Source organism: Rhodnius prolixus, unplaced genomic scaffold, assembly GCF_049639745.1.
Source record: "Rhodnius prolixus isolate KJV_2025 unplaced genomic scaffold, Rpr scaffold_13, whole genome shotgun sequence".
Classification (NCBI taxonomy): Eukaryota; Metazoa; Arthropoda; class Insecta; order Hemiptera; family Reduviidae; genus Rhodnius; species Rhodnius prolixus.
In genome coordinates, this window is record NW_027411583.1 from 6,190,199 (window position 1) to 6,210,479 (window position 20,281).

Sequence of the window (20,281 nt, forward strand, 5' to 3'; positions counted from 1 at the left end):
ACTCTTGGGAACAGAATCTTGAATTCACTCATCAAAGGAGTTAGCTATTGTTAGATCGAGTTAGATCAAATTTACAAATAATTTACCAATTTCAAATAACCTTGCTAAGTTTAAATAATGAAATATTCGAAACCAATATTTGTAATTGCCTAATAATGCACACAATCTGATAGCATATGGAAATTTAAGGAAACAAAAATCAATAAGGACCTTTTAAGGAAAAACAGAGAAAAGTAGAAGAAAAAAATAACCAAAGCAGGGAACGTAAAATGAAGGTATGTAGGAGGCTAAAAAAACAAACATAGATAGGCTCTATATCTCACAGCGAGCACCTTACAGCGAGCTCCAAAACACACTCGAGCTACAAACAAACATAAAAACCAATAACCATTTCCTGTCCGGTACCTGACTAAAAACAATTGCTTTCCAAGCACAATAGTTGTGCTTCCCGTACAGAAGTAGTGGAAACTCCATAAACTGGGTTACTATTTCCGTATTCAGGAGGAGCTTCTTTGTCGGTTTCAATACTAGAATACGAATGTTAAAAAAATTATCAGCTTTTCCGGCGTGTTTTTGTTTTTATTTTTTATAGACAATATTTAATAAAAGATCGTCTGATAGATTCTTATCTTCGGGAAACTCATGACACAGGGTATACAAACAATTTTTTATAAAACTATTAAATTGATGTTTATAATAATCAAAATGTCCCCATTTTTTTTTTAAGAACTCGAGTCTAAAACAGAGAAATAAGATCCGTTCCCCTCTTGGATGAAGAAAGAATTTTCATTACTAACTTGGGCTTTCTTTTTTTGCGCCTCATTTCCTCTGACTGAGAGCGAAAAAGAAAGATAAAAAATGAAGTGTCAAATGCAAATTAACTGCTATTTACTGAGGCTGGACAGAGAGCGGGCTCCGGCTGAGAAAACTAATTACCCGGGCAAGTATTAATCAAACTTTGATGATTTCTGGCCGGATGTTGGAAATTAACTGAGAAGCACTAGCTCTGTAGTAACAGCGTTGGTAGTTATATAATCTTCTTCCTTGGTTAACACAGGGACATTTTTAATTTTTTTTTTTTTTTGTCCCTGTACCCCTTGTTCCGGTTATTTTGTGTGCAAATTGTGAAAGCTAATGGAGTCGGTACACTTGGTTTTTCCCTTCCTATTCCGTTCTATCTCACACTTTGGAAGGAATAATTACTGCTAGATCTCGCAGCTTTTTCACCCTGCCGGAACAGATTGCAGTTCTGTCAACTTTAAAGCACCAGATAGTCAGCCCCATTTCACTCTACCGCGATATAGCCGGCTATGATCTTTTAATTATTTAAGGACGTATAATAGATTTAAATATAACCTTTTATATTTATTTATTTAGTTATTTACAATCTGTATAAATATATACAATGAGTAAATAGGAGATAAATATGTTATGACGAACTGGTGCAGGAAGAGAAACTACCTAGCGGTAGCACTCTCTACAGGATATGAATGATGTTTATGGTCTTCAAATTGCAAGGAAGTCGCGGGGCCACTGGCGATTCAGTCGGCGAGGAGTATTGTTAGGGATGTCAGAGGAGGCGAGAGACTGTACTAGAGGATTGGAGCAAGTGGAGAGAGCAATATAGTTCTGGCGATTCAGTCGGCGAGGAGGATTGTCAGGAATGTCAGAGGAGGCGAGAGACAGTACGAGAGGATTAGAGCAAGTAGAGAGAGCAGTATAGTTCTGGCGGTTCAATCGGCTGGGAGGATTGTCAGGAATGTCAGAGGAAGCGAGAGACAGTACGAGAGGATTAGAGTAAGTAGAGAGAGCAGTATGGAACTTTTGATATTCAATCTTGGCGAGTTGGTGTACGTTACGAATGGGATGTTGAGATCGTTGCGAAGAGTGAAGTTTGTTTACGTAGAAAGGAGCGTCAGCTATCTGTCGAAGTAGTTTTGACTGAAATGTCCTTACAGTCCGTATGTTTGTAGGTTTGGTTGAACCCCAAAGTTCTAGTCCTTAAGCCCATACGGGTTTGAGTTTAGTACTGTATATCCATCTTTTAAGTTCTATTGGGCAATTAGGAGCGTCGTCCAAGAAGTCTGTGAAGCAGTTTCGAACGTTTTGAAATATATCATTCTTAAATTCTTCTCCATTTACAGGTTTTTATCTATTTTTCTATGCATATAATACTCCTTGTTGCACACTAAACGTCTCTAAATAATGTAAGAAGGAAGTAACCAAATTTTAATCAATGTAAGACTGGTGTAATGTTTCAGAACATCAATAATTCTTTGTTTCAGTGTGCTCCGTACGGAGTATTTAAATAAAATGAGGCAGCGTTTAGAAAAAAAAAGACTTCATCGAGGTCTGTCCCATTACTTCAGGTCCTTAAAATCGCGCATACAATAAGTTCGATTTGGAGCATGGACAGAATAATCAGTAAAAATCCAATATAAATTTCTTTTTGCATCAAAACATAAGATCATTTTAACTAACTGTTTTCTCCAGGTTTGTAGTATTTACTCCTTGGGCGGATGATAACATCTCGAACTGGTCCGACCAAACTCAGTGGACTGCTAGTCTGCAGAACACAACTAGATCCGGACTGGTCACATCCCGACAGACACTCCAGATACGCCGGTCCGCTGGCACGTTTTGGCACTGTTACACTCACTGCACCTTCGCCTGCAACATAACGTAAAAGTGTTGTTATTTTTATGATAATAGTGTTATCTGTTATAATAAAAATTAATTATTATTATTTTAAATAATTCAAAGACACTTTATCCTAATTATCAGTGAAGATAATCGTCCTATGGTGGAGGAATGGCGAAAGGTCTGCACGTCTGAGAATGAACTTTATACAATTCCATTTCTGGAGGAGTTGATTTAGATTTTCGATCTTGTGAATCGAAGTTGTAACGTATTTACGTCGATTTGTATAGCTTGTGATGCCAGGAAAGGTTCTGGATTAGGTGCAAGGACACTGGTATCGTCTGCTTAGGTGTGATGGTGGATTGTTTCTGAGTTGGATGGCCCATTTTGGAGAAGATACAGATGGAGATATGGATAGGAGAGACTCCAGCAGACAATTTACTGGATGAACGCCAGAGTGGATTTGGAATACAGTGGAGTACAAAGAACCTGAGTTGATCCAGAAGAAGAGATTGTTCAGAAAGGATTTGTGGATCCAATAATAAGTAAAGTGAAGGATTCACTTGAGCATCCAAGGATGCCCATATCCATTGCACTAGAGAGAGGACAAACCACTTCTTAACCAACAGAATAATCCTAACATTGTCAACTCTCTCAATCTAGATAAGAAATAACACTCGCCCACTTAGAAATGCCCCAGTTTAATTAGTGGAACCACATAGCCAAGATCCTTTCTCATGACGTCCTAAACTCGCAACAGCAAAATGTTCTGTGTTGCTCTGTAATGATTTCCTGCCGCTCATTTCAGTATTTCTTTTCAGTGCAGATTGGCGTTGCAGATGAACCACTGTAGTACTATTGTACATATGGAAGACATTGTGGATGAACCATCTGGGTGTTAGAAGTTGGAGAAGCAAGACGTGTTTCGATGGTAGCAAAGAATCTTCGAGGTCCATAGCTAATAGAAAGAAGAGGTGTAATAATTACATTTATGACCCAAGATTAATTACCAGCATACAGTTCAATAAACTTTGCATTTTGTAACGAGGAAATATTGTACGTGATTAATTGGACTTCCAAACACAGTTTGAAAATTAACCAAAATTGTCCTCTATCCAATTAAGCTACCCAGTCCAAGTTACCCGATAGGTTATTGTTTCTCAATAAGCTTTCCACTAATAGATTAATTTTAGGTCAAGTCAAGTAGGGTGGTCTTTAACAATATTGGGTTTCAATAGCCCAGTTATATGCTGTAAATCAGAGATGGCCAAAATTTTATTTCTTTATTCCTCTAAATTCTTAGGATTCATTTTCAGCGGCATTCTTAGTGGCGTAAATAGTAGCAGCAAATTGTAGTATGAGCGACTTCCGTTACTGCAATTTACGTAAATTACTAAACATGTTCTCTCATGTAGTCAACCAACTTATTTTGGTTTAAATAAGAATAAAAAAAATAAAATAAAAAGTAAAGTAATGCCTATTTTTTCAGGCAGGCTTTACCTCCAACTACCAAATTTTAGGTGTAGTGGACGAAGGCGACTAAAACATACTTTACTATAAATTTCTCATATTTACCATTAAATAAAATCCAAGGGGTTAGACTAGTACCGCAATACATCTTAGCTTTGCGGGTCTAGCCTAGAACCGCCTAACATACTTTACTATAAATTTCTCATATTTACCATTAAATAAAATCCAAGGGGTTAGACTAGTACCGCAATACATCTTAGCTTTGCGGGTCTGGTCTAGCCTATAACAGCTCGGCTACCATGGCGCCCTCATATTAACCATTAAATAAAATCCAAGACCCAAACCTGGGATCGAACCTACTAACCAACAATACATCTTAGCTTTGCGGGTCTAGCCTACAACAGCTCGGCTGGGGACGGAATGTGCGATGGGCTGCCACTATCAAGTATCTTGGAGTATTACTGGATCATGGGCTGACCTCCCCCCACATAAAGGATGGAGTCAACAAAGGCAAGGCAGTCATTCGAGTACTATTCCCGCTCTTCTGCAAGGGCTCTAAACTGTCACTAAGAGAATAAACTCCTCCTGTACAAGATAGTGGTTAGGCCCACGTTACTTTATGCTTGTCCCTCCTGGAGTTTGAACATGTCGATCCAATATCGCCTCACTGCAGATCATACAAAATAAATTCCTCAGACTGGTCACAACTTACAACCTCGATACACCCGTATTATTAGACTTACACTCGGTAACACCAACATGGACTATGTACTAGAACACTACATCAAGTACCTCGCTACTGGTTTCTCCAGTAAGTGTGAATCAAGTCACAACCACCGTAAGCAGCCAAATAGCGGACAATAGTTTGGGCACGGTGCACAGGCACACAGGAGAGTTAAGGACTCCCTGAAGTAGAACTTTCTTTAGAGGCTGATAGTGCTGCACGAGAAACGTGACAAATCTCGGTACCGAGACCGAGACGAGACTTGAGCAACCGAGACCGAGACCGAGACATCATATATATCTCGTCGAGAAATCTCGGTCTCGTCTCGGTTTTTCAAATATTAATTTTTAGCTACAAAATTATAAAATTGTGTTCTTTATTACATAAGTAAAGTAAGCAAAGTAAAGTAATCGCCTATTTTTTCAGGCGGGGTTTTACGTCCAACTACCAATTAGGTGTCGCGGAGGAGGCGACTAGCAAACATACTTTACTGTAAATTTCTTCTACTAACCATTAAATAAAATCCAAGGCCTAAGATCGGGAATCGAACCCAGTACCACAATACTCATTAGCTTCGCAGGTCTCGCACTATTTTCGTTTTTAAGATACGAGTACTCTTTGCCCAAGCATTGATACATAAAAGAGCTTTTACTGAGTAAAGAAGATCTTCTATTGGTCATTATCATCGCAGCTTGCGAAAATAATCTTTCCGATGGCACTGAAGTTGCACAGATACTAAAAATATCTTTCGCCATTCTAGACAAATTTTTGAAGGAATTCTCAAGTGTTTTCCACCATTCTAAAATGTCAACGTCTACTGGTGCTTGGTCTAATTTGGTATAATTAATTATTTCTGTCTTCCATGCTTCGGTGATATTTGCTGATTTTTGAGCAAATGGTGCAAAAATATATACTGCATAAAGTCTCGCCTCGTCTCGGTCTCGTGCAGCACTAGAGGCTGAGGGTTTTTCATTGTCTTTTTCCCCTCATTACTTACTTTATATTTTGTAACAATTTATGTAATTAGCTGGAGGTTATAGTATTTATGCTGGAACTCCGATGTACATAAGTATGTATATACTTTCAGCTATTAAATAAAATTTTTCTTACTTCTTCTTCTAACCGCTCGGATACCGCAATAAACAGTGTATATTCCATCGGATCTTCTCTTAAAATCAATTGCGATTATTTAAATGTTCTTCAATATTAAAGCATTTTTTATTATTATTTTTCCTTTCAAGAGATTAATCAAACAAAAATTCGTCAATAATTTGACATTTAATTTTTATTAAAATATCTGACATAAGTAGGAGTAAGTCCAAAGAAGATGATAAGAAATACTAAAAGTAGACTTAACAAATTGTTTTAAAACTGTTAATTTTCGAGCTTTGAAAATTACAATTACAGTTACAACTTCAACCACATGATCATCAATATGCGTTTTTATGAAATTTACTTTCACTCAATGGTTAACATTTATAAACTGTAATAAAACTAATACTTTAAAAGTTATCAGGCAAGTTTAAACTATAATTTGGCTGCAACAAATACATTTAATTACAGATAATTGTTACTCTACCCGTTAAATTTAATTAAAGTTTCCACCATCGACACTTCAAAATCAACCACGAATGCCGGCAGAACCCTAAGAATGTTATATCGACCCTTGAAGATATCGATATCGTCCACTATGGCGGACTATGCAGTACGTAAATAGAAGAGCAAAAAAAAAAAAAAAAAGTCCAAAATAATTTGAACGGAAATTGTACATAGAAAAATTTCTCTTTATTTTTTTTTGGGGGGGGGGCTTTTTGGTTCATTAAAAATCTTCTTCGTTAATATCATGAAAATATTCTCAATCAGAGAATCTAAATTAATAAATGCGATGTACTCTGAATAAAAAAGAAAATAAAACATCGATATTTTAAAGTGTAATTAATTTTTTTAATTGAATTTTTATTTTTCAATTTTAATAATTACTTTTTATTTCCGCTCTTTACAGGAAACAGGAGGAGAAGACACTTTATTCCTTTTTCCTTAAAAAAAAAAAGATTGTAGACGGGCGAGAAGGGAGAGCGAGAGATTATTCAATGTTATCCTTCATTCAATTAAAAGAGCGTTCTTGATAGAATGGAGGGGAGAACATCCCTATTTTTAATAGTAACCCTATCTAGGGTTCTAAATTTCCCGAGGGAATTAAAAAGAGGAAAATCTGCATTATAAGTTGGTGTGGGGAGTGAGAGAAAGAGAGAAAGATGAAGTCCTGGGCAAAATATCTGTCCGCGATGGGTTCAATGAGGCACTCTGGATATCCATTTATAAAATCTTTATGATAGGTCTTCTAGCATTTTGATCAACCAGTTAGTAATGGAGAATTTATTTGCTTTACTTAAAAAATAATTACAATAAAAATACTTAGTTTGAAAAGTCGGGCTAAACTCGATGTTTCCCTTTTTTTCCGGAACTTTTCTTTCTAATTAGAATATTTATTAAATGTTAATTGGTCCATTTTCTCTTTTAGCCAGTTAAGCGCGGAATTTAATTTGAAAAACGCCCCACAGTGTGTGGAATTAAAATCAGACAATGACGTGTATACACGTCGAACGCAGGGCAAAACAACCAAAAGTTAATAATAATAATAATAAATAGTGTTTTATTTACTTCAAATGATACAAAGATAAAATAAAAGTGAAAAAATAAAAAGAAATAACACTTTTCAGCATGGATAAAAATCCATCTACCGAGTTGCTACATCGAAATACTCGTACAACAAAATAATACATCATCGGTAGTATGTTACAGCAAAGTAGTTTACAAAATTAACCAAAATATAAATTAACAATTCACTAAGATTCCTCCATAATCGGTCTTCTATATAGTAAAGCTGCCTTTAAATATTTAGGTAAGTGGTCCCAAGTTTTCCCATTAAGAAAAAGAACGACATCCTCCAGTGCTAACTTTTTCCCTCCCAGATATTGTAATCTATATGGAGCCAGGATGGGGCATATCCCCAACAAAGTGGAAAATGTCTTCAATCTTAGACAAATTGCACAGTGTACACTCTTGCCCAGACTCTGTACTAAAAAGCCTGTAGTTAAGCTACAACGATTCAGATATGGCCTGCATGATAAGTTGTGCCTCAGGAAATGTCCTGTTACGGACATAATCTACCTCGTACAGCCGTCTGGGATACAGTTTATGAAATTGTCCCATTTCTAGCACGCGACACCGTGTTCTCTTTAAAACCAAAAGCTGACAACGTCGAAATAGTCACTGCAAGCGACTTTTTCTGCAATCTCTCTGGGGGGGCTTGAGATTACCAGAGCATTTTGTGCTCATTCAAAAAATCTTGCACCGCTTCACGTATGCATTGCTCCAGTTAACTAGAGACGCAAGAGCTTTTTTACAAGGAAGAAAAGAGCTTTGAATTCTGTGCAAAATGAAATCATGCTCGTACTGAGCTCTGAATCTCTATCTAAAAGATAAAAACGACATTGCACAAGGGTTGAGAGCTTCTATTTGTGTGCGTAATTCCCCAATCTCTAATGCGGAGACCAAACATGTACCAACCACTTATCATCTCGCTGACACCCACCAATCCCCTCCGTATAAAATATTTGGCAGTTCTATTAGTAAGATAAAGGAAACATCCCACCAAATAATATTCTTATTGTATTTTATTTGAGTTTTTTTTATAGTTAATGGCAATTTTATATTTTTCACGAGTACGAGTACACACGTCGAACGCACCGTAGCAGAGATTTGGTTTGACCGTGTGTACATGTCAAACGCGCTTAACTGGTTAAAACCAAATAACAAAACTTTGAAATTGTACCCTTCTAGTTGAACAAATTTTGGTAAATCCTTATTACATGGATACTCTGTGAGTACGTAAATTATCTTGGGATACGTTATCCAGATAAAGAGAGAAATATTTAATAAAAATCCATTATTTGACTTTCAGGGGGGGGGAACCTCAAAATGATTTGGGCGCCAATAACCTCAGGATGTTGACGCGCCTTAAATTAGGGGGGGGAAACGTAAACTGTGGTTAGAAAGAAGTCGTGCGAGTGTGTTCAAAAAAGATTGTTACTACAGAACAAACGACGACTCTATACAGCTCTTCTCACACCAATACGGGACTTACGGACTCGGAACTTTACGGAACAGCTAAAAAATCACAACATCAATAGACTGTGCAAACACTCCAATCCAAAATACTCTGCCGGATAGAGTAGACGCTCCATTCTATGTTAGCAACCCATAACAATCCATACAGATCTCCCCAAATTCCACTCATCTCCGAACTTGCCGAAATTCGATATAAAAATTTTCATCTAAAACTCTCACTTCATCACAACCCTTTAGCTGCAAATTTATCTTCAATTACGCTACCCTCCAATCCTTGAAGACGGCTGAGACGCCGTTGGCCCCGTGACCAACTGGGTGACTAATGGCGGCCATCACTGGATGACCGTCATTCACGTCGGCCACGCTATTCATATACACTTATCCCATTTACCTATTGTACCCTGCAGGTACAGGTGGAAATTACATTAAAAGGATAAATTAAAAAAAAAAAAATCTATATTTCTTTTTATGTCACAGATAAATGTAAATATACATTATTTGTAGCTTAACTAATTAGTGTTTTGATAACACATTCTTATCAACAATAGTATTTACTTTAAACAAAATAGTAACAAAACAATAAGCGCGAGGAGAAGAAAGGACCCTAAGTGAAAACAAAAGGAAACCCCCCATAACAGTTTTATCCTGCTCCCCCCTTAAAAAAACATAACAAAAGCTTAAGAGTTACATCAGCCATGGGGGGGGCGGGTTAGGGCATCATCAGAGGGTTCCCCAGGGATGTATAGTTTTCACAAAAGCTATTGTGGGGGGGAAAGTTGAAATTCCCGTAAAAATAAAATACAATAAACTGGCGCACACAAAAACACCCCCCAAAAAAAACACCACAAAGTTTGTGATAAAAGGGGGGCGCCCTCCCATTCTTGTCGTTCACAGTCACCACTTCCCCGGCCTATTATTTGTTCTGCATCTATTAATTATTATTATATATATATATTTTGTTTTTTATTGTGCATTTTTGTTTTCAACCTTAAGTTCTATAAATAACAGAATTTTTGTTCTCAACAAAAAGTTATATAACCGTTAATTGCAAAGTTACTTCACATTATTTATTTTAAGGTTATAGAATGAAAATAACTGGTTTAGAGTCCTTCTAACTCCTGACTTATCACATGTAATCAGGTCTAAGATGACATGCTGGGAATTAGAAAAAACGAATGTAGTGCTTTGTGGACAGCACTGTTTGGAAATAACCTGGTGAAGGAAAATCTCATCTTTGGGGGGCTAGCAGAGATAGATAGATGCTTACGAGGTGTGGCTATTAAATAAGGAGACTGATGCTGCTACAGAAAAACATGCGCCAAATCCTAACGACCTAACAGCTGTGCAGCAGCGTAAAGCCTTCTCTTTCGATTGCAGCGTCTCTCAAGTGTTTGTAGAGAAATCTGTCCAAACCGGAACCGTCGTTTGTGTAAGAGGTGTTAGTTTCGTTTTGTCGAAAACATTTGATACTACACAATGTAGTAGAGCAACGAATTGTCGTGAAATTTCACATCAAAACTTGGTAAAAACCGCTACTGAAACTTTTATCTTTTATTAAAAGAAGTTTATGGCGATGAATGTTGTATCACGTGCGCGAGTTTTTTGAGTGGTTCAAGTGGTTTCCAAGATGGCCGAGAAGACTTCGGAGATGATGACCGCCTAGGTCGCCCTTCCACGATGTAGGAATAGGGGAGTGGTGTATATTGGAGGTGATAATACCTAAAAATGTAAAATGTTTTATAGCAATAGTCTCGTTATTTAATAGCCACACCTCGTACACTTCTCGAACTAGACATTCCTTCCAACAGGCACCACACTTTGATATCCAATTCCCAATACAAAGATCATAAACCAATGGAATAGATGGTAGCGAAATCATATCCTTAATTAAACACCCAAGCGCCATCCTCGTTATTTTTCCTTTTGGAACTGATCATCACAGATATAATTACCAACACAACATATCCCAGAGATATGTAGCGTTTCGAGCAATGGCCACCCATAGAGCAACATCATTGGATATCCTCTCCATGAATCTCTGTCAGACAAATACTAATCAACAACTCTCCAAAATAATCACGCACTCAAGATAATTAAATATATTAGGTTTGTCAGAATTTTATTTCGTGGTTATACTCAATTTTGTCTCTACTTTGTATTACATTAATTAAGTATTTTTTTATTACATTAATGGGATTGATAAAAGAGTTTTGAACCTTGTGTATAATATTCTTCTATTATTTTCATTAATTACTGTAATGCTTTTCTATGTAATTATACTCTATTGTAATAAAAGTAATTGATTCGTATGTTGTTAGGCTTGAGTCTTTATTTATAAATAAATTAAATAAATAAAAATGAAATAATGGCACGTAAAAATACTTTCTGGTAGTAGAAAGACTCCAATGAGCGTCCTAATGGTCTGAGATGACATCATTCAAGGTAGATTCTAAAGCCTGGGCAGTTACAGAGAATCTTTAAAGAAGGATATCCGAACTTGAAGATGATGTTGAATAAGATTTAGTTTTCCGAGGAACTGGCTTCTCATCCAGGAATTTGTAAAAAAGATTTTTTGACATGTTATGATTTGATTGTGGTTATCATGGAGAATGTTGGCCAGAAAGGCGTCAAAACAAGAGAGTATGTGGTGGTAAACACTACCTAGAGCAATTCTATCGAGTCCTAATCATTTTATTAGACTTAGAATTGAAAATGAAGGATAGAAATGCATAATCTTCACCCTCGGACGTTCAATCCTACCATTTTCGTTCTTGGGCTCATCTCCACTGTTGATAGATTTCGATATCGTTGACTCTAACTACATAAAATAGATTCTACAGGACTGAAGAGGAGACATAATCTTAACATAGATTCAAATTTTTTACTCTAGAAAGCGCCACAAATGTCAACCGCATCCAATCCCTTCAATCGAAAATCCTACGCACAATCCTTAACGCTCCTTTCTACGTAAGCAATCCACCACCATCCACACTGACCTAAAAATTCCTTTTGTTCTTGACCTAGCCAAATCCCCGTTACACCAAATTTCATTCCAAACTTTCCCTTCAACCCGCTCATAAACAATCTGTCCCAAACTACTCTTCCCTCGAATCCTCGCCGAAGACTGAAGCGTAGCGATTACCTGATCGCATGATAGAAAAGGGACATCCTTCGAATTCTCTCCAACGGCATGCTGTGTTAGTCGGACTCAAGATGGTTATCTTTGGATGGCCCTCATTCATATCTTTCCAGCCATTATTATTTATGTATTGTAAACAATCCGATTTACTTGTAGTCAATAGGCAGTTGTAAATTAGAGTTAAAAAAATAAAAAAAGATAGCTGAGAAGTGATAGGCAAGACCCGCAAAGCTAAGATGTATTGCGGTACTAGTCTAGCCCCTTGATTTTATTTAATGGTTAATATGAGAAATTTATAGTAAAGTATGTTTGCTAGTCACCTCCGTCTACGATACCTAATTTGGTAGTTGGATGTAAAGCCTGCCTGAAAAAAATAGGCATTACTTTACTTTTTTTAAAAGACTTAGAAGTAGGGTAAGGAGTACTGCTCTTTACAGGATGTAGTCTTTAAGTAAAGACATTAAAGGGAACTGTTATTCAAAGTGCAGACCCCAATAGTAGAATGTCCTTTGATAAGAAGTAATATTTCTCAAATGGATATGCAATAAAAAGCAGGGCAATAACAAGAGTACAATTCAAGAATATTAACGGGCTAGAAATTCGTTTTCTAAAAAGCAAGATAAAATATGCGCCAAAAGTGGTGATATTAGAGAAGTTAGGTGTACATGTGTACTTGAGTATATATTACATATAAAGGAAGTTAAATTGGAGGTAATGTTATATGTTATTGTAATGTACGTCATCATGTTATGTGTTTTTTAAACAGGGAAACCCACATGCAAACAAAGAGAACAGGAAACAAAATTGTGCGGACCCAGTTGGTTCTTGTAGTGTAGTGACGTCGCTACTGGCTGTAGCTTTATGTGTGCATATGTGTTTGTCGGCTCTCTCGATTCTCTGCTATGTATTATTTCCGGCTGTAGATCTTCATGTTAAGACATGTTTCGCGTGACTGTTATCTCTTCTACTACACGAGCAACAAGAGCTGCAGCTCCAGGATAGACAACAGCAACAGATCGTTCCTTACATCCATGTTAACAGCATTTTTTTTTTTCAGTTGTACACCATCAAACAACTTCTACCATTATAAAAAGCCACAGGATCTTTTTCTGATCGTGGCCACCAAAGAGATCTCCATCTTGAGGCAGTCCACGTATAATTTCCTCCTTAAAACGGCTTATCTCTTCTATTAACTTTTGACTGTTTGTTTCTTATTTATCACTATTTCCATCAGTATAAGGTTAAGATAGATCCCTTCCTGCAGTCAGGGCAGCCACAAATGTGCCATCCACTTTCAAGAATTGGTTGGAGCAATCTCCCTTTTTTTATTAAAAGGTCCCACCTGTTTTCAAACAGATCGTCTTTGCGGGCTATCTTCACTGATCTCCAACGACCACCGAAATCAGAGACGATATAAATTTCTTCTCTTCCTGACCTGGGCTTCTTTAAAGACAAAAATGAAGATCCATCCTCATCACCAGGTCACTTAAATGCTGCTATTTTATAAGTCTATTAATAAAAGTGCTTAAATTTGTTATAAATATCGCAACAAATGAGGTTTTTTTATTTATTATTTTGTTTTTAAATACGTGAAATAAAGAAAAATGTAGTTTTCACAAGGAAAGAAAACAACTTTGAACATTAAAATTCAACGAACATTTTGGCATGTTTAACAATACTGAACGTTTTATAAACTGAATGAGAACTATTTGAAACAAAGTTCTTCAGCTGTAGAGTTTGTAGCAAACTGGTTGTGAAATTTGATGTGTCTTGGAACTTGAGAACAAAATATCTGAACAATGTTCATTCAACATCTTAGACAATCAGTTGCAAAGCTATCCATTTAAATTTCCTGTACCAAGTGACCGTTATATCCGCCTTCATTTGACATTCCGCAACCTAAAGGAACTCTTTGAGAATGAAATAGTAGGGTGTAGTTAAAACTATATAGCCGAGGGACAAATGTTTAGGAAAAATTGATGAAAATTAAAATTTACTGTTTTTCCAAATAAATAACTGCAATGTACTTGAGAAAAACTACATTTAAACTACGAGGGTCGTTTGAAAAGTCCGTGCAAAGTCAGAGAGATAGCACTACTGGCGCGTATCGAGGTTATGTTTAGTTAGTAGCATCTCTTGGAAGAACACACACCAAGTTTCAGCCAGATCGGTCTATTTCTTTGTGTTTGGCATTCGTTTGAATCGAGGAAGTCGAGTGATTTTCAAAAAATGGACGAAAAAGAATTTCGTGTGTTGATTAAACACTACTTTATGAAAGGCAAAACGCCTCAGGAGACTAAAGAGAAGCTTGATAAACATTATGGTGACTCTGCACCTTCGATTAGAACAGTTTATAAGTGGTTTCAAAATTTTCGGAGTGGCCATATGGGCACAAGTGACGCTGAACGTTCTGGACGCTCTGTTGAGGTTACTACTCCAGAAATCATTGATAAAATCCATGATATGGTGATGGATGACAGAAGAGTGAAGGTGCGTGAGATTGCTAGTGCTGTGGGCATCTCGAATGAACGGGTACATAATATTTTGCATCAACATTTGGACATGACAAAGCTATCCGCAAGATGGGTGCCGCGATTGCTCACGCTTGACCAAAAACGAAATCGTGTGAAGTGTTGCAAGGACGGTTTGCAGCTGTTCCAGAAGAATCCGCAGGACTTTAAGCGTCGTTTCGTCACTGTGGATGAAACATGGATACATCACTACACTCCTGAGACCAAAGAACAATCTAAACAATGGGTTACCAAGGGGGAATCAGCGCCAAAAAAGGCGAAGACCGTTCCTTCGGCCGGAAAGATTATGGCGACTGTCTTTTGGGATTCGCAAGGAATAATCCTCATCGACTATCTGGAAAAGGGTAAAACTATTACAGGTGCATATTATTCATCGTTATTGGACCGTTTGAAAACCGAGCTGCAAGAAAAACGCCCACGATTGGCCCACAAAAAAGTCCTTTTCCATCACGACAACGCACCAGCTCACACCTCAGCAGTTGTGGTCGCAAAATTAATGGAAATAGGGTTCCAACTCGTTTCACATCCCCTCTATTCACCAGACTTGGCTCCCTCGGACTGCTATTTGTTCCCCAATAGGAAGAAATGGCTGGCGGGAAAAAGATTTTATTCCAACGAGGAAGTGATTGCAGAAACGAATGGCTATTTTTCAGACTTGGACAAATCCTATTATTCGGAAGGGATCAACAAACTAGAGCAGCGTTGGACGAAGTGTATAAGCCTAAAAAGAGACTATGTTGAAAAATAAAAAAGGTTTACCCCCAAAAATTAAGTAGTTTTTATTTTTGCACGGACTTTTCAAACGACCCTCGAACAAGTTTTGATACTTGTTAATCGCTAGAAAGAAGAAAACGAATTCACAGTAACGGAACTCTTAGGGTCGAACAGTGAAATACTATGTTAAAGGAAATAACGATCATATCTCGATATATCAATATCAACTTTGTGTAAGTAGTCAGTAGCATTAATATGCTCATTTATAGCACAAGTATTACCATTATTTTGTAATATTATTGCCCACAATGAAGTTTTAAAATTCCAAAGCAAATACTTTGTATTTATTTGTCCATGTCAAACGATTTCTCTTAAAAGATAGAACCCAGACTACTCGATGTCACCACTACTCGTTAAGTGTACAGTGGCGCAGACTAGCGGGGCTTTGTGTCAAACCTTGAGTTCGGTTTAAAAATTAAGCTTTCAAAACGGTAAAATTTAATGAAATGAAAGGAAGGTCCATTGAACAAATATACAAATTTCATTTAGAGATTTTTACCTGATAAAATTCGCATAGGACTCTCATATATGAGCCACCTTTACCTGGCATCGAGAAGAGAATAAGCTACATGTAAGCCAACCAAGATAAGGTGCTTTTAAACTATCTAGAATTTTGAATGAACTCGGTTCACCCAAAAGTACATAGTTTTATCACAACTAAGTAAAGGACTGCTTAGATTTACATGAGAATCTCAAATTGGCTAGCCATTAATGGTTACAAAATGGCGATTTTTTTTTTTTATCAACAAGAAACGTAATTTTTTATTTCCTTATTTTTTAAATAAAGCAAACAATATTTTCCAAGTTTTCTCTTTCTGGCTTAGATTTAAACTTCGAGCTAACTTAAATAAATTCTCCAGGAGCATTATTAAAATTGTATTTCTACTTATTCTCCTCAATCTCAATTATACTAAATACCATGTTTCCCAAATCTCTCGTCGTTCCATCCATATCCTTAAGCAGTTTAATAGTTCCCTGACACCTTTTTCCCAATTAAGACCCGGCAACTCCTATTTTTCTCTCTTATATTCCCCCATTTCGACTATGGTTGTTTAGTGTATGGCGGTCTTTCTGGTGATATTGAAGCTAAGCTCAAGCGCCTCCATGAACTGCTTCATAAGATTTATTTTCAGCATTTCCAGAGACTCTCACATTTCGCCACTGCTACGATGAGTTGAAGTGGCTTTTTCCTGTCTATCACCGCCAGTATTTTTTGGGCTTCTTTCCTTTTTCAAGTCATCCAGTCTCAAAGGCCTTCCTATATTTTTCAACTCCTTAAGTTTAAATCCTCGATACATTCCCATAATACCAGATCTCGCTCATCCGATCTCTATATCCCCTCTCACCGTACCTCATCCTTTGACAATTCCTTCCTGATACGTGCTACCTCTCTCTGGAACTCCTTGCCTTCATCTGTCCGCCATGCTCCTACCCTATCCATCTTTAAATCCCGTCTATTCAGTTATCTACTTTCTATTCAGCTTCCTCCGAAATTCTAATTGTTTTAATTTATTTACTTAATTTCTGCTGTTTTATTATTTTCACTTTTTGTAAGTACTTATTTATTTATTTATTTTCTGTTTAATCACAGGCCAAACTGTTAAGGCCTCTATTTGTGACTGTATTTATCCTTAGGGGACAATTGTCCTAGAATAATAAATTTCTTTTCTGTTTCTAAATACATTTTTTACTATTCCGAGAGTATCTTGAGAATCGTTTCTAAAATTTTGTATTGACATCAAATTTGCGCAAGGTTTATAAATTTCATTTGAAAAACTTTTCTAGGAGAATTCAAGTATGAGAAGTATACGCAAGGTATAAGAGGTCGTAGTCTTCCCTTAAGTATGAATGTAAGGTTTTTATTACAAGTAAAGTGTTACTAAGAATGAAATATGTTCCTCAAATCCTGTCGGAGCAAGAAGGTATTTACGAATCAAGCCGGAGGAGGTAGGTGTTGGTGATTTACCAGTGCTAGCCTACAGGAACTCAGAGCTAGGGAGAACTTGGTGTTAACATCCTAGACTTAATTTGCATCAACGCTAATCGGTTACCAAAATTTTATTGTACTTTTTTTTTAATGCTATATAATCCAACGACAACTGAGAAAATTATAAAAATCTAAATTACTGAAAACCAACTGCTTAATTACGTAAAGAGTTATTAAAAGTATTAATTGCAAATAATCCGCCGTTCAGGCCCTGCGATAGGATTAGCAAATGGCTACAATTTATGTAGCAATATGATTAGTAAATGTGTGCTGACTCCTCCTCTCTCACCCTACAGTTACGCACATGCGTAGTATTAAGCTGATTATCTTGGTCAATCCCTCTTAAATGGGTTTCCACTTCTGATTAAATAGGGTCCCCCCCTCCAAAATATGCTCAAGTTAAATATTTAAACAAGGGCGTTTCCTTCTCCACACCAAATTGGCTCGGCTAATTTCCAAAAATAGACAATTTTTTTTTTTGTTTGGAATAGATATTTTAATTACTGTTCTCGCTTCCTGCAGGAAAGCCTTTGTAGGTTCTGTCAGGAAGAGGAGGAGGATACGGCACTGCACGTGTTGTGGTCAGTGTGAGGGGCTCGTATTGCTAAGGATTGCGTACTTCTCGGGGAGGTGAAAACCAAGGCCTGTGAGCTTTACCCAGGGAGTCGCTCTCCAGGAATTGAGAGTCTGATCAAAAGGACGGGTCTGGAGGGCGAGCTTTAAAGTTAGGGGAGCCACAATGTGCCCAAAGGGGTCACAGTGGCGTAGGCCTTGAGTCCACCCTAGTCTAATCTATCTAATTTATCTATCTTCCAGCTGGAAAGAAATCTAAGAGGAAGTTTAAGGAAGATCCGGTTCCGTTTCTGATTTGGAATCTGGTTATTTGAAAATTTTTTGCCAAAAAAATAAGCTACATTATTTTCTTTGATGAATAAAAAACTTGGTACTCTATTAATTAAATGAAATACTTATTAATTTTATTTGAAAATTTTTGTAAAAGAAGGAAGTCAGACTAAGGAATCTAAAATTTGAGTATCTGATTTTTTTGAGGTCTGCATCAAAAGGGGATCAGTACTTGCAGAAGTTATTTTAAAGCTTCACATTTTTGGCATTTATATTTAAGCGTGAATTATATTTAAAGAATCGTTGTGACTCCGGTTGAAAGCTTTATGCGATTCCGGAGGTCAGGCGGCAAGTCAACCCCTCTTCCTCGTAGTGTGGACTGGTAACGCGGCATTTGTTGCGGCTAACGGGGCTCTGACGGGTCGGTGTGTCTCCCCCATCGGCTTCCCTCCTCCTATCTCCCCATCCTTTAATCCTTTCTTGTACCCCTACTGCTTTCCTTGGTCCAGAGCCTGTACTAGGGGTCACCAGGGGTTCGGTTCGTGCGGCTCTCAGAGATTGGATCTGGAGGGAGCACGAAAAGTACTGGGTGACGTGTCCTGGGATTAAACACAGCAAGACCTTGATGCCTTGGCTGTGTAAGCAAAGATCCAAAGAGACCCTGTGTTTGGGCAGAAATCAGATTATTCTGATTACAGGCCTATTCACGGGGCACGGTAGGTTCAAGAAGCATCTGCGCAAGGTGGGGCTTATCAGCTCGGAGCCGTTGTGCAGATTATGCCAGGAAGAGGAGGAAACGGCCTCTCACCTGTTGTTCGATTGCGTTGCAATCGAACGTTTGCGCTATGAAACCTTTGGAACGTTGAGGCCGAAGGAGATAGTAGCGCAAAAAGAACTAGTAGGGAAAGTCCTCGACCTCTTCAGGAGGGGAGGGTTCGCCTACTAGAACTAAGAAGGGACTGGCACAATAAGTCTTCTGTGGCTGCGGTGCCTTGGGGCATAGGTCCCGTCCCATCTACTATCTTATCTTATCTTATCTTATATTGAAAGAAAATTGATCACACGATTTCCATGATTGCAGTTAAGAGAAAATGGGGTGCGAAAATGAATTTCCTTTTATGGAAACTTGGGAAAACAATAATATTTTTATTAATTTAAATTGGAAAATATTGTTATCAAATATTTTGGTTACAAACAAAATAAAATGAAAATTAAACTAAAACAGAAATGGTACAGAAATTGTTCGTCCATTTTCTTTTCATCAGACAAAATATACACACACAACTAAGCGTAGAGTTTGGCTTGTAATTGAAACTGTAACTGTAAATGATTCCAGTTGAAAAAAACTGGAGTTCACTTCAGCGAATGCTCTTGGAAGAGACAGGAGAAAGGCGAGCATTGTTTGGGAGAGGCAGAAGAGGCTTTGTTTGGGTGAATTTCTCTCGCAACCTTTTTTTTTAAGGGAGATACACCTCCAAAATATCTAAACCTTTCACTCCTTTCTGTTGAACCCAGAGAAGTGCTGTCGATTCCCTTTACCAAATACATTCACATTTATTCACCCAAAAATGTATGGTTACTTCTTTCTCCCGCCAAACATCCTCAATTTCCTCTACTTCTGAAGACGTACAAACTTTCTCAACCTTTTGCGTTACAGCATTCACCTGACAGCATCTTTTCTGACCTGATTAACTTCCCCCCCTCTCCTGGGAACATTTTCTTTTGGAAGAACGAACTGTGTAAACAGTGAACGAAAAGTGGGAAAGAATAAATTATTAGTGGGGAAAGAACATCCAGAAACCAGATATGAAAAAGTCACAGGCGTCTTGAATTATTATTATTTTTTTAAAGTTTCTAATTAAAAAAATTAAAGAAACTAACCAAAGCTACAAACTTCTCGCCAGACTACTTGACAAACGCTCGAAACTTAACCTACATAGCAAAAGACTCTTTTACCTTCTGGCCATACGCCATCGAAGTAGGGGGATCGAAACGTTCCAACTCACTAAGCCTTCCAGACTTTACAGTCAAAAATAGAATAG

General features: G+C 37.4%; 1 protein-coding gene across 4 annotated transcripts in view; it reads right to left on the reverse strand.

Annotated features, from left to right (window-relative positions):
- LOC141448011 (C3 and PZP-like alpha-2-macroglobulin domain-containing protein 8) overlaps window positions 1-20,281 on the reverse strand; it is a 413,880-nt gene that overhangs the window by 91,996 nt on the left and 301,603 nt on the right. For all 4 annotated transcript variants that reach the window (XM_074116013.1, XM_074116012.1, XM_074116011.1 and 1 more), the window contains exon 4: window positions 2,482-2,670. In XM_074116013.1, the coding sequence (XP_073972114.1) occupies window positions 2,482-2,670 (189 nt within the window). The remainder of the gene's footprint in view (window positions 1-2,481; window positions 2,671-20,281) is intronic.